The sequence below is a fragment of the Eumetopias jubatus genome, unplaced genomic scaffold (genome assembly GCF_037043125.1).
Source record: "Eumetopias jubatus isolate StellerSeaLion01/CBP00866 unplaced genomic scaffold, mEumJub1_p1.0 scaffold_4, whole genome shotgun sequence".
Lineage (NCBI taxonomy): Eukaryota > Metazoa > Chordata > Mammalia > Carnivora > Otariidae > Eumetopias > Eumetopias jubatus.
The window spans coordinates 143,160,827-143,176,463 of NW_028274810.1; the positions used below are offsets into that span (position 1 = coordinate 143,160,827).

Genomic DNA, 15,637 nt, shown 5'->3' on the forward strand with positions numbered 1-15,637 from the left:
TGGGGTTTCCATAGCCATTTTATTCATGAGGTGGGAAAATGACTACTATGACTGAATAATGGGTCATCCAATCTCATCAAATTTCACTACACATAGAGAAATCTCAATCTTCCTAAAGCATAAAATCTATATGCTAAGGATTTTCCAAAATTTTGCTTGATGCAAAAACAAACTGATGTAATAAAATACTAGATGTCTGATGGTACCATAATAAAATGATAGACGTCTGATGGTACCATATGCACTATATCATATGTTTAAAATAAACATAGTAAAATCAAGTGCATTAATCCCAAGTGAAGCTATGTTCCAATTTAGTACTTGATTCAACACTTTTAAGATTTTATTCTTTAGTTTTTTTTATCTGAGTATAGTTGACACACAATGTTACATTAATTTTAGGTGTATAACATAGTGAGTCAACTTCTCTACGTGTTATGCTCTGCTCACCACAAGTGTAGCAATCATCTGTCACCATACAACACTTTTACAGTAACATTGACTATATTCCTTATGCTCTGCCTTTTATCCCCATGACTTATTCATTCCATAACTGGAAGCCTCTATCTCCCACTCCCCTTCAACCATTTTGCTTATCCCCAACCTTTCTTCCTTCTGGCAACCAATAGTTTGTTCTCTGTATTTATAGGTCTGATGCTGCTTTTTGTTTATTCATTTGCTTTGTTTTTTAGATTCCACATGAGCGAAATCATATGGTATTTGTCTTTCTCTGACTGATTTATTTCATTTAGTATAATACCCCGTAGGTCCATCCATGTTGTTGCAAATGACAAGATTGCATCCTTTTTTATGATTGCTTATTATTCCATTGTGTGTGTGTGTGTGTGTGTGCGCGTGTGTGTAATATGCCATATTTTTCTTATTAAGATTTTATTATTTAAATATGTGGGAGGAAATGAACTCCCAGTTAAAAATCATGCTGGAAAGGGCTTAAAATTCAGGATAACTTCCAGTATCAGTCTACAGATGAATATAAAATCAATCATATGTCTACTGAGTATGACAAATATGCATTCCTTGCTTTCATTTCAGGATTCTCTGCAAACTATGTTAATTTGACAAATAATATACCAGAGGTTGAATTATGAAATACATGGTAGAAATATCTGGTGTTTGCCCATATACAGTTCTTCTCATTCCTGAGTATACAACAGGACTAAACTTCTCAGCCCTCTTGCAGTTAGTTAAGACCATCTGACTACTTCTAGCCAATGAAATATGAGCAAGAGTGATACAGGTCACTTCCAGGTCAAAGTATTTACAAGTCAGTCTGAAGTCTTAGGATCTCACTTCCCCAGTGGGAGTGACCCAGAAGCCACATATAGAGATGGTAATGTCACAAAATGGAGGGAATCTGGATTCCTGAGTCATTAATAAGAAAAGAGGTCTACAGACATGTACCAAGATTATTATTAAAAAGAAATAAACTTTTAGTGTATTAAATCACTGAGATTTTGGTGCTCCTTTATTCATACAACTAGGTAGACTAATGTTAACTGACACAAAATTATAGTACAGAATAAGAAAATTCTTCCTTCCATTTTGATTCTTATTACAACTATATAATTTTTCTATAAAAACTCTTCCTTCCATGTCTTAAGTTTTACATGTTTCCTAAAAACATCCTAGGTGTTAATACCTCCCTGATTTGTATTTATCAGTTACACTCTTTTGCTTATTAGCTGTATGACCTTTGGCAAGTTTCTTAACCTCTCTGAACCTCTGGCTTTTCATCAGTAAAATGAAAACAATAACACCTTTTGGAATTGTAGTAAGGATTAGAAATAAAATATGTAAGCCACGGTGGCTGGCACACACTACAAAATAAATGGGAACTATCATTATTTCTCTTTACAAATACAGACAGTAAGTTTCCACAGGACAAAAGTCAAAGCATCCTTCCTTCTGTCCTCCTAACACAAGTAGAAGTAAATATTTACCAAATGTTATTACAAAGGAGATGGACAATAAAATGTAAATCAAATTAGCTAAAATCAATCCATTAAAGAACTTTTTAATGCTACCACTGTCTTAAGAAAATCCCAGCCTGAGCTGAGCCAAACTGCTCCCTTTTCTGATACCCACCTATACATACATACAGAAGAATCAGTCTCTGATAAGAAATGAAATTTGCTGGGACGCCTGGGTGGCTCAGTCATTTGGGTGTCCAACTCCTGATTTTGGCTCAGGTCATGGTCTCAGGTTGTGGGACGGGGCCCTGCGTCTCTACCCTCAGCAGGGAGTCTGCTTCTCTCCCTCTCCCTCTCTCCTCTCTCTGCCCCTTCCTGCATTCATGCTCTCTCTCAAATAAATTTAAAAAAAAAATGAAATTTGCTAATTCAACAAGAATACTAGTCATTTTAATAGCTTGCCTAAAAGAAGTACTAGATTTTAGACAAAATTTTCCTAGTGAAATATACTTGGCGAAGTTACTCTGAGCTCACCTAATCTTATAACCAGTTAGCAATGCCATGACTAAAGATCATTCCATTTAATTTATGTCAGATTTAAATATGATATGCAATGTAAACACTGATTTCCAAGGCTAGGAGGGCAGGTAAACCAAATTTAGTGAGAACAGTCTTCACATTGAGTTTCTGGTAAGTTACTTTCTCATCTACTTCCAAATAAAACCCAAAATACAATAGTTTCCTTTCACAAGCCTCCTTATCTACAACACAAACACAATTGATAACACATCCCCCGAACAGCATGATGGTTCTGTTGACAATGGGCCACATCCATGGCTCTTCTGTGACTAATGGACTATTTCCACACCCGGTGAGAAAAACATCAGTGGCAAACTTTTAGTGAAAAAGCACGCGTCTCACATTCCCATGTGGAGTAACTTGCTTTTCCTACAGAAGCACTCCGACTATTAACTATTTCAAGCAATATGGCCCAGGAAGCTAAGTTTAAGACAATATTTTTATTACAAGGACATGAAAGTTTTGATTATAAAGCTACCAGTACCCAAGAAATAAGGTAGCCTCTTAAGGGCAGGGAATTCGTCTTGCCTCACTCTGCTTTTCCCCGGTCTCAGAGACTAGAGTAGGAGCTCAGGAATGGCTGGCACCAGGAGAGAGGGAGCTGCCAGAGCAGCTGTCTACCTAACTCTCCCCCAAAACTGCAGACAGCCAGTCCCTTTGCTCTTCTTCTCCCCATCTGAAAGATAAGAAACATCTAATGACACTGATAAAGGACACTCAGTTTAAAAAAAAAAAAGTTTGGGTGAGTCACTCACTGTGTTTAGGAATGGAACTACTGAGTATTAGAAGACCCTGCACAGTCTTCTTTGAGAGAGTAGAGGTAACGGGGAAGGATATTGGTCCCGGGCTGGAGAGCTTGTGATGAGTCCCATCTCTGCCACTTACTGCAGTGTGACCATGGGCAACGGCAGGCTCTCTGTGCCTCAGTTTCCTCATTTGGAAAATAGAGATGACAGAAATAGTACATACCTCGTAGGGTTTCTGCGAGGATGAAATGAGTATATTTCACTCGGAATCATGCCCAGCCTATAGTAAGAGGTCCCCAAAATGTTTATTATTCTTAAATATTGTTATTTGGGATACAATCTCAACCTCAGGTAGCTGCATTCTTACCCAATGGCAACTAAGTGGGCAGCAGGGTGTAGGTATTCGGCACGCTGCCACCACACTAACTCTTCTTTAGGAAATTAGAAACCACGAGTTTTGCCTTTTGCTATTGTCTTTTATGGTCCTGGGTGGACTGAAAAAATGGGAAGCCAATGACCATCATCTCAAACATAGAAGCACTGCTCCTAAATGTCAAAGAAGCTGACCTGAACCAATTAAAAAAATAAATGCATTAGATATTCTGGGTGAAAAACTGGAGAACTAATCCACGATTACACCAGTTCTACAAAGATCCCAAGACAACTAAATGGAGACAAGACTGTCTTTCTAACAAGTGGTGCTGGAACAACTGGATATAGATATGACCAAAAAAAAAAAAATGGACCTCAAACCTTCCCTTGTGCCATTACAAAAGTTAGCTCACGACAGATCATAAACCTATATGTAAGAGGTAAAACAATTAAAAGCCTAGCCTAGGGAAAAAAAGCAAGAGAAAATCTTTGTGACATTGGGTTGGACCAAGACTTCTTAAACAGCACATCAAAAGCATCAACTATAAAAGAAAAACTTGACTAACTGTACTTCATTAAGATTAAATACAGATGCTCTTTGAAAGACATAGTTGAAAAAACAAAAAGGCTGTAAAATATGTAACTGACTTCACATTATTTAAGGAACTCTTAACAACTTAACTAAGGGAGACAGATAACCCAATTTAAAAATTGGGCAAAATATTTCAACAGACATTTCACAAAAGAAGTTATAAGAATGGCCAATTATGACACATGAAATGATGTTCAACATCACTACACATCAGAGAAAAGCAAATTCAAACCACGAGACACCATCACATATCTACTAAAATAGCTCCTGTTAAAGAGACTAACAGCCCCAAGTTTGGGCAAGGATGAGGAAAACTGAAACCCTCATACACTGCTGGTGGGAGGAAAATGGCACGGCCACTTGAAACACTGTACGACAGTATCTTATAAAGTTACACACACATTTACCATATGACCCTACAATTCCAATCCTAGGTATTTACCCAGGAAACGAAAGCACATGTCCACATGAAAGCATCCCTGTGAACGTTGACAGCAGCATTATTCAAAAGGCCCCAGGAGCCAAATCTGTCCATTAACTGGTGAACAGATCAACAAATTGTGATATATGCTTACCATGAAATACTATTTAGCAAGTCAACAAAACAATCTTTTAATACAAGCAACAAAACAGAATCTCGAAAAAGTGAAACTATAGACAGAAGGCAGATTGGTGCTTGCCCAGAGCAAGACAGAGGAGGTTTCAAAGGTAGGGGGCTCAAGAAAACTTTTAGGGTGAGGGAAATTTCTATTGATTCTGATGTTGTATACAATTTCCGAAATATTCAAACTTCACTTGAAGCTTGTGAACTTAACACAAACGAGCAAGAGGAGCCTGAGTGGCTCAGTTGGTTAAGTGTCTTGGTTTCAGCTGAGGTCATGATCTCAAGGTCGTGTGATTGAGCGAGTGTGGAATCTGCTTGAGATTCTCTCTCTCCCTATGTACCTCTCCTCCCTTAAAAAATAAAACAAACAATTCCAGAACCTTGTTTATGTAAGTTCTACAGGCACATGAAAAGAATACATGATCTCTATCCCTAAAGCATAAAATGTACATACATATAACAGTTGATTATTGAAAATACAAATTCTTGAGTATTCAGACTAGGTCTTAAAGAGTTACATTGTTTCAAAAATGCACAGTCAACATCTTTAGCTACCACTTGAAAGGTAATAAACTAGAAGAGGTCAAAGTGAAAACTTCACAAAGTAGGAAGTTTCCACACAAACATCTCTTCATTCCTCATAAATATTTAAAGACTAAAACTAAAAGAAATGTCATTTAAGGATCAAGAAAAATTTTTATTATTTTATTTTATTTTATTTTTTGAGAGAGAGAGCATGCAAGCAGGGTGGGGAGTAGGGGCAGAGGGAGGAGAGAATCTTTCACAGGTTCCACGTCCAGTGTGGAGCCCAACACAGGGTTCGAACTAACAACCCTGAGATCATGACCTGAGCTGAAATCACAAGTCGGACGTTTAACTAAGTCATCCAGGCACCCAGGAGTCAAGAAAAATAGAAATATTCATCCATACACATAGACCAAAGATTTATTAAAACCTTTTTATGAAGATACAGACACATTTTTTTTTAAACCCCAAGCTCACAGATTAATTAATTTATCCCCCTTAAAAAGCAAACAGAAACAAAATTAGCTGGGGTTTCTGGCTGCAGATGACAGGGCCAGGGACTTACCTCTGTGGTTCCATCCTTGAAGCTCTCGCTGTAAGTGCTGTCCGGGGTGCTGCGCTGGTCATCCTTAAGGTAGGTGCTGTGGCTGGCCATGGAGGGCACGCCATACTGAGTCTGTTCAAAGATAACCACACGTTGCTCCTCACCGTCTCCCCGGGGATAGTGCATGGGTGGGGCCATGAAAACGGGTGTAAAATCTTCAGCTTTCACCACTGTGATTCCTGATACGGGGATGATGGCTGGGCTCTCAGAGATGTTTGTGCTGTACTGTTCCCGTTTCGAATTCTCCAGGTGGTCTTGATTTAGGGAAAGGTTCACTGGAACAGTCTTTAGGACCTGCACTCGGTTTTCTCCTCCAGTCAAATTACTCTGGGCTTCACTGGTGCCAAGACAGTTTCTGCATGTTGAAACCCGCCACCCCACACAATATAACAGAATTAGAAAAATCACCATTTTTCAAATCCTAATAAAATAACTGATGCAAGCAATATCAGGGGATGTTAATGCCATTAGGGGAAAAGTTGATGGTGAAATTTACAAGGGAATGCAGTGGATCTCGGCATCACTAGTAGGACATGTGTTTCCCAGTACCATGCAATCAGCCCGCCTATAAAGTACAATTAGGAAAAAAAAAGGTGACCCTAAATTTAGCAAGGCTTCCTATCTAACTCCCAGCTCTCAGGAAATACAGAAGGCTGGAAGAATGACTTAAACAACATCAAAAGGAAACAATCATACAAACAGAATATAGCACATCTTACCGACCTGGTTTCTTCAGTAAGTTAGAGGCATGAAAAAAAGAAAGGAGGGTGGGAAGCTTGTTCTAGATCAAAAGATTTGAAAGACATAACAATCAAATGAGTAGATCTTGTGTGGATCCTGATCTGAAAAACCAAAGAGGCATTTATGAGACAAAAGGATTTTTGAGGCAATTGAAATAGGGACTGGGAGTTAGGTGATACTAAGGAAGTATTGTTCATTTAGTTAGGTGTGATAATGATTTTGGGATTATGTAATAAAACATCCTTTTTATTTAGAGATACAAATGAGAAGTAGTTAGAGATGAAATGACATGATGTCAGGAACTTATTTTAAAGATCACTGCAATAAAAAAAAAAGGGGGAAAGAGAGAAAAGGTAGAGATTAAGCAGGTATAACAAAAAGTTACCATTGCTGAACCTGGAGAATTGGACAGGTATTTGGGGGTTCATTATACTGTCCTCTTTACTCCTGGATGTGTTTGAAAACTTTCAAAGGAAAAAGTTATAAAAGAGCTTTTTGAAAAAGATGGGGGCGAGACAATAATTTGAAGGGGGGCAGTGGGAAGAATATTTTACACTGTTCTGTGGGCTAAACTCCTTGCAAGAAAAAAAAGGCAATGAGAATTTATCATTAAAATGTTTTCACTAAATTGAGAAACAACATGAGCTCACTGATATCCTTAGCACTGAATTACTTTCGGGGCTTGAGAGAGTGGTGTAACTGGGCTTATGTAAAACAAGATCTCTCAGATCTCAGACCTCCTGGCTGGTACAAAGAGAAAGGAGAGCGTTTGGAAAATTAATTCTTGCCAGGCTGGGATAAAATACCTTCTATTTCTACTATAGAATTCTGGGAGAGAGCAGAAGCAAAGAGGACTTTGCTTCCATTGACTAATGTCAATGGAAGAGTATGGTTAATAGCACCATGATTTTACTAGCAAAACCCCTGTGGTGAGTTAAATTTGGGGTCACCTCTCACTTCTATATGGATTATTCTGAATGATATGGACAAAAAGAAATACACATTTTGCATGGAGCCCTGTCCCCAATATCTGTTGTTTTGGGTTTTATTTTGTTTTTTTTTTTCCCTCTTAAACTAGCATGATCTTTCTGGGGCTAACTGGCATCTCTCATAGAAAGAGAAATATTTGAATAAAATTGGTTCTTCCCAGAACAAAGCTCTCCTAGCTCCTCTGAGCATGCCTAACTCTCAAGCAGGACTATGTATTTTTAGCTTTGATTTCTCAGACAAAACCTCAAAGTGAATGAAGCTTGAGGAAAGAATGGTTTCACATGAATAAAGCCAACAGAAAAATACCTAAACTTCTTGGAGTCTGTCACAAATCTGTAGAAATCATTCTAGAAAGTAATCCTTTAAAGAATAAAACTGCAAGTCTACAAATATTCTGCTTTAAGCAATAACCTGCTTTCATGGTCATAGCAATACAGTGACTCTGTATATAAGACACAGCAAAAATTAAGAAGTTATGTTTAATCTGAGTCCAGTTAGCTAGATGATGCCAAACCCAGACCACCCATTTATGTCAGCATTTCCTAAACTCCATTGTTTAGAGCATTGCATGGAATGTTAATAGATGTTCCTCAAAGAAAGGAGTCCGTGATAAAATCAGTATTTTTTTAAAAATTGCCATAACAAAACTAGCCTATGTGAGCCACAAACATCATGAACACAGTAAAGGCCCCCAGGCATTCCTTCACCTGTTTAATTATAACCCAGAATTTCCCAAACTAATTTTACTACAGACTCTTTTGTGGACGATTAACTATTAATACTTGTGGATAATGTCCTGTAGGTTGGATGTAAGAGGGGCTGGTCTACATTGATTAGCTACCAAAGCAAGTGTCCAGTTTCCACTCCTCTGGACTTGGCACAAGCACAGACTTACTGCCTTTGCCAAAATACTCAAAGTTAACCAACTCCTCTACAGTTAAGAGTCCATTTCAGGCCAAATATATTAATTCTTTAATTCATGCAAAACACATGAATTCTAAACAAGAAACACAAGTAAAAATATTTGGGGCACTCTTAGAAACAAACATAAGTGAACTACAGAGTTGTATAAACCTAGTCCACTCATCGTTATCATATGATGAGGGAATATTAGATGCAACATCATTCTATAATATGTACCCGCCTGCAGTAGTTTTAGAAGTTAGAGAACTTCAGAAAGACATCCAAAAAATGGATGATCAGAACAAAGTAAGAATTACTGAGAGCTACTGACTCACCTGCAATAGAATTTAAAATTGAACTGAATATTATAACATGAGAAAAAATGCAACACTAAGAATGGTGCATTAAATATACTTTAAAAAAAATCTCGATCGTGCTATTGAGATTTTCAGTTATTTTTCCAAGTACCAACTTCTATAAACAGACAGATGATAGCATGCTAGCACATAGCACCTTAACTCATGAATATACTGCAGATCAAATGATATCCTTCCAAATTACATTCAACCAGAAGTCTACTAAGTCAAAATTAGTCTATACAAGGTGGTTTTGTCTACATCTCACTGCCAATGTTTTTGAAGGTGTTCCACTGAAATCACAAAAATAACCATTGAAATGTGATGAGGGGCTGTCACTCTTTCATGTTGTTCTGAAAGATGTGTTAACAAAAAAATGGTCTCTCTTGTCCATTATGATGCAGACAGAGCACATATCTTAAACATGTTTTCCCCTGACCCTTCTATGATTACTAGTATACGATTTAGCAGACAGCACATGCTTAGCTTAATAAATGCTGGCTAAAATGGAGGTGAAGTCACAGGACCTGAAGAGTGCCAGGTTCTTTCTCCCTGTCATCACTGCTACCAACTAGGGCCCCAGGGCCCCAAGACAGTGTGCAGCATCAAAAGATCCCTTTGAAACTGCAAATCAGATGCAGACAGGCTTAATCTTCGCTGAGGGTATACTCTGGAGGTGATGCACAGCCCAGGGCTGCTGGCTGGTGGGGTGGCTCCGCTGCTAGTCATATGACAAGATCATAATGTCATAAGCAGTTCCTCTCAAGGGCAGGTTAAGAGTCTGATGTATGTGCTAGCAGGGAATTTCATTTCTCCCGGCTTCTTATTTCCATATGAAAGAATCACCAATAGGAAAACACTGTGGCTTCTCTCCATTCCTATGCAGGAAAGAGACAGATTTGATTGATGGGTTTGGAAGAAGTAGCTAAGTAAGGTGGTTCAGTCCCTTCTGGTTCCCTCTTTAGGTCTGGATCATCCTGGCCAAAGAGAGAGGACTCTAGTCACCGCTGCCATACCACAGTGGCCTGTCCCCTCGGGGAGGCCTGGAGGCCTGCCTGAGATTGGGTGAGTAGACATATCTAAATCAGGATGGACATGTTACAAACTGTAGATTCAAAAATCTCATTCTCTGTTGGCTTAATCAGAAACAAAACTGATTTTTTTTTCCTTTTTAATTTCAATCTGTCTGTGTCTTGTTTTTCAATTGGTTCTTGATTCAGGATTGCAGGAAAGGGGTGTCACATAAAGATCTCCTAACATCTTTCTTGCCCCTGCACCCTCATGGTGTCTGCTGTTACTCAGGGCTCTCTCCAGCTGCCTCCTGGGGTAAGAAACAGTCCAGCCTCCTTCCTCTGCCCCTCATCAAAAGCAATCTCTCCATGGCTCACTCCCTTAAGGGCTTGATTACAATTATCCAGCCATGGGACTGATCAGAAAAGTTCACCCCTAAATAGGCTAGCTTGCCAGCATTTCACCTCTAACCAAGGATTTTCAGCCTTCTTGAAAGAGGGTGTATCAAGGGCCTTTGGATGCACAACCAAATATGCAATTTGCTCTCCCTATGGAGAGATCCAGTTTTGGTCCAGACTCTAAAAGACAGACAGAAGAAGCTAAACTTCTTGATCCCATCTCCTCTCAAGAACAAAAATTATAGTTTAACACTGTTGTTTTCAAAAACATAGGAAGAGTTATTTGGAAGCCAGGCATATTCCTTTACATAACACCATACCTTTTATCCTGCTCTTCTTGGCTGTCACTTGCTTTGCTTACAGATAGCAGCCTCTTGTCTCGAGGAACCTAGAAATATCACCAACCATCAGTCAAACTTACACAGATGCAACTGTGACTAAGTGCAGTGCTAGAGACCAGCATAAGCAAAGCAACTGAAATGGAATGTTCTCTGGGAAAAGGTGGCAGATTTGCTATAGACAGGTAATGGTTAAAGGTGAGTAGCATAAGTGGCAATGACAGTGGATCAGACACAAAGGGGTGATGATAAACAGAAGGCCATAATGATCACAGTTCTGCTGTGCACCTGCCGACATATGCAACTCTGCCTGGACCTGACCACCCCCAAGCCCGCCCCACCTTGGGAGTGAATGAGCAGAAAGGAGCACTATGAGTGGAGGGTGAAACTGGACCCTGGAACAGAGAGAAATCATCTTGGATTTACAAGAAGCATCCTCTCAAAGAACAGGGACAGACCCTCCACTCTGATAAGGGACTTCAGGTGCTGACAGAGAGGGGAGCAAACTGGGCACAGGGCTGCACTGTGCAGCAGGAGAGGAGCATCTAACACCTGGACCATCCTTTAACCACCACCCCTCCGTAGCTTCTAGCCTTGCTTCCACAATTTTTCTTCTAATGCACTTTTATTATTGCCTTTGCAATCACAATGCCAACACATTACCTGAAAGATGAGTGAAAAAGTGCCACTAGAGAATAGAGACACCCCTACCAGCTTCATTTCTGACCACCATCCAACCGTCCTACTGCAGCATGGATCATTTGCTTATCTCTGCTATAGTTTCAAACACATGAATAGTAGGTTTAGATTTGTTTGTGTGGTTGGCTGGTTGTCTGGATGTTTTGTTTGTTTTTATTTTTGTGTTTTTTTGCTACATCTCCACACCTTCATGCTAGCCAAACTCCTTTGCACCCAAATGCAGCCTTCATTACGTTGATATAAAAGAGCCTTTATGAGAAGCATCCCTCTTCTAGATTCTTCTAGAAATTCTTATAGTTTCCACTCACCTGGACACATATGCAAGCCCAATCAGCTGGATGAGGGAGGCAGCATAGCAGGGTAGCTACCAGTCAAGACCTAGACCTGATTGTCTGGGTTTGAATCTCAGCTCTAACACTAACTAAACTCTGTAAACCGTGCTTAAGGGCAGACCTATGACTCAGTGCTTTTACTAAAATTAAGTGAGTTAATTTTTTTCAAAGCATTTGAAGTATCTGGTACTTTATAAGTATTTGTTAATTAAGAATAAAATAAATCAATTTTAAGTCTTTTGTTCACATGTCAATGTTGAGGGTCTACAATGTGCCAGGCATTGCTAAGTGCTAGATGGAAATGAGCTGAATGAAACATAGCTCCTACTATCAACTGAAGATGACAGATAAACATAAACGTTCACAGCATCATTATTCACAATAGCCAAAAGCTAGAAACAACCCAAATGGCTATCTACAGGTAATGAATAAATCAAATGTGGTATATACATAAAATAGAATATTATTCAGCCTTAAAAATGAAATTCTGATACATGCTCTAATATGAACCTTGAAGACATTTATGCTAAATCCCATATGACTCAAATCTATCCACTTCCCTCTGTATGTTTGCCTCCTGGTTCAGCCTCTGACATCTCTTGCCTGGGCTGCTGCACCGCATCCGAACTGGTCTCTCTTCTCCTTCACTTAGTCCCAGCAAATCCATTCTGGATCCACTAAGAAGATCCAGACTGAACTTAAAAATGCAAGTCTAATCTCATTATGCTCATACTTGAAATTCTTCGATGCTTTCCATTTCTTGAAAACATGGCACCAAAAAGCTCCTACCTCAACTTTGGCGGGCCCCATCACTGCCATGCATATAGTCACACTGTATCTCAAACACGCAATGCTCCTTCTCTCAGCAGAGCCATCAAAGTGTCCTCTCTGCCTTTGGATATCCATTCCACCTCCATATCTATCACCATTGCTGGACAGTCACAGCTGATTAGTGAATATTTGTTGGATGGATGGATGGACAAATGGATATACAGATGGACAGATAGATAAATAGATGGCTATATAAATGGACAAACAAGCAAACCAACAAACTGGTTTCCAGCACTACATGGTCAACAGAACAGATGGGAACCAATTAGCCAAAGAAGCATATTTTCATAGAACTAGAATCAAATAATAATGAACCACCAGCTCCCTCAGGGGAAAATGAAGTAAGATTAAGTGAGTCAAACCACTTCTAAAATTCACTAACTAATGGAATTCGTTCTGGTTTTCTGTCATGCCTGAAATTCATCAAAAGTTCATACTTGACTTTGGAGCTGCTATTGATAAGTAGCTTGAACTGGATAGAAAACCGGGCTTATATTTGAGTCCCTAAATTTTGAGAATTCTAGCAATTTGGTTATTTTTAATAGATCCCATTTAATGTGCTTTGGATTTTTAAAAATTTGAACCCATCTTTAAATGGGGGTTCCAAAAGAGCAATTTCTAATGGTGGACAGCTTATAAACTGAATTGTGCCCCAGCAAAGTTCATGTGTTAAAGCCCTAACCCCCAGTGTGACTGTACTCGGAGAGAGGGCCTTTCAGGAGGTAATTAAGATTAAATGAGATCATAACATTGGGGTATACATGCAGAAAGAAATATACACCCACATATGAGGACACAGCCAGAAGACAGCCATCTGCAAGGCAGGAAGGAAGAGAGACCTCACTGGAAAACAACCCTGCCAGTACCTGGATCTTGGACTTCCAGCCTCCAGAATTGTGAGAAAATATTTCTGCTGTTTAAGCCTCCCAGTCTGTGGTATTCTGTTATGGCAGCCCCACAGACTAATAACAGCATAATGGAATGGAATTAGGAAATACACAGGATTGTCTTGTGACCTTGAGGAAATCCCACTTAGTGGCCTGAATTATAAAATATAAAACCTGATAGGTTTCATTGCAGTGTTCCTGTGGTGACAGTTTAAAAATGTACATGAAACGACTTTGAAAGGTATGAAGTATTATACCAAGATATGCCTTTGCAGTTTCCAAGGACAGAGATCGCCATTTCTTGAGTGCCTGCTGTGTGTCACACACTCATCTCTCTAACAAAGCCTACTACTGTCCCCTGAGGGGCGACGTAGTCTAACCTTAGGAGTGAGGAAAAATGGTGTATTTAGCACTTCCAAAGAGGTATAAAAAAATCTATAGAATTTAAGTGATAATATGGCAGTAATTGTTAGAATAATTTAACTTCCCAACACAGACTCAAAAAATAGAATCTCTTTTTTCATTAATATTTTACTTCTTACAGAAAGAAGGTCTATTCTCAAAGTAGATTTAACTTTGTTGCAACTTTAATACCACCATATGTAAGGCGTGAATGTCGGAGATCTGACTAAGGCCTGAAAATGACCATTTGCACATGGTTTTGAGAAACAAGACTAATTCTTTAATGTTTAAAATGTTTCAAGCAAAAATATAATAAAGTTTGTGTGAAATAAAAGGAGCCATGTAACTCTACTTGTCCACACAGTCTCAGGAAACATTTTATTTAAATATTTTATATCTTAAATTAATAAATTAATCCTGAAAAATATTAATTCAACAGAAAGAGTTATAGACTTGGCAACACATTTAGCTGTATATAAATTCCCTATTCTGCATCTCAACGTATTTACAGATAGCAATGTTTCAAATTTCCTTTGAATATCAAAAATATGCAAGAGGAACGGTAACTAGGTACTATATTTACTAATAATTATCCTCTGAACCTACGGGAAATAAAATACATGACTTTCATATGTTACCAAATATTTTGCTTTGAGCTTTACTTCTCTTTTCGTTAATATAGAAGAATTGCCATCTAATACAGATATCTGAAATGATGTCCATTTCACAGTGATGGAATAAAATCTATTTTTAAAAAATCAGAACAATACATGTCTTCAAAATATATCTTGATATGTTTCTTCAATGTCTCACAAAACTATCACCTAACATATTAGTTTAATATAGTTATAAAAGCCATAAAAGGAAGTTGTCATGACCCAAGTGATTTACATCAGGGTCACATCAATGGTAGGAGATCTCTGGAAAGTATGAGAACTCTGGTTTAGGAGCAAGACAGGAAACAACATGACTTGTAAACGTGGAGACAGCTGGAAGGACAGAGAAAGCAGGAAACAGGGAGGAAAACAGGAAGAAGAGACTAAAGCTGATATTAAAAGAATTGTTCCTCTTGGGTGATCTCATGATGGAGAGAGGGGGAAGGTGGGGACTCAGTGCTTATTCTAAAATAAAGTGTTCACTGTGCCCAACCAGCAAAATAAACACAGCCATTCTCACCTTTGTGCCAATTCCCAGCATAAGCCAGCAGTGTTTACAATCAAAGCTGGCAATAAATCTCCTCATTCAGTAAATAAGTGTTGATTTTTTACACTGCACCAGTGCTAAGGGAGCAGGTCATACCTTTCTAAGAGACAGACCACTGTTTCCCATTAGGTTTCCTGAAATACTCCTATTTTGAGGGTATTTTTGTAATGTAAGTGAATTATACATTCATTTTGTTTTAAAGGTTTTTCAAAATAAATATTTAGTACCCATCAAAACAAATGGAAACAGGTTTATAACAAAATTAGGTTTTGGAGTTGCTGCAAAAGCCTACCACAAAACACTCATTGGAATATTCCTTATAAAACTAAAAAAATCTAGAAATCTAGAAATCCTCAATGTTCTTACAAAATGAGAAATCGAAAAGCAACCTAAATGCCCAATAACTGAGCGATGACTAAATTAAGGCATAGCCACGCAATGTAATTTTTTTAAGTAATCTCTACGCCCAACATGGGGCTCAAACTCTCAACCCCGAAATCAAAGAGTCACTTGCTCTACTGACTGAGCCAGCCAGGTGCCCCTGTGATATTTCTATTCACCAAAAATCATCAAGTGAAAATGGCAGCAAGGAA

General features: G+C 38.6%; 1 protein-coding gene across 1 annotated transcript in view; it reads right to left on the reverse strand.

Annotated features, from left to right (window-relative positions):
* GRHL2 (grainyhead like transcription factor 2) overlaps positions 1 to 15,637 on the reverse strand; it is a 107,419-nt gene that overhangs the window by 91,306 nt on the left and 476 nt on the right. Inside the window, exons 2-3 of the mRNA XM_028112213.2 lie at positions 10,673 to 10,740; positions 5,915 to 6,308 (exon numbers count right to left, since the gene is read on the reverse strand). Of these exons, the coding sequence (XP_027968014.2) occupies positions 5,915 to 6,308; positions 10,673 to 10,740 (462 nt within the window). The remainder of the gene's footprint in view (positions 1 to 5,914; positions 6,309 to 10,672; positions 10,741 to 15,637) is intronic.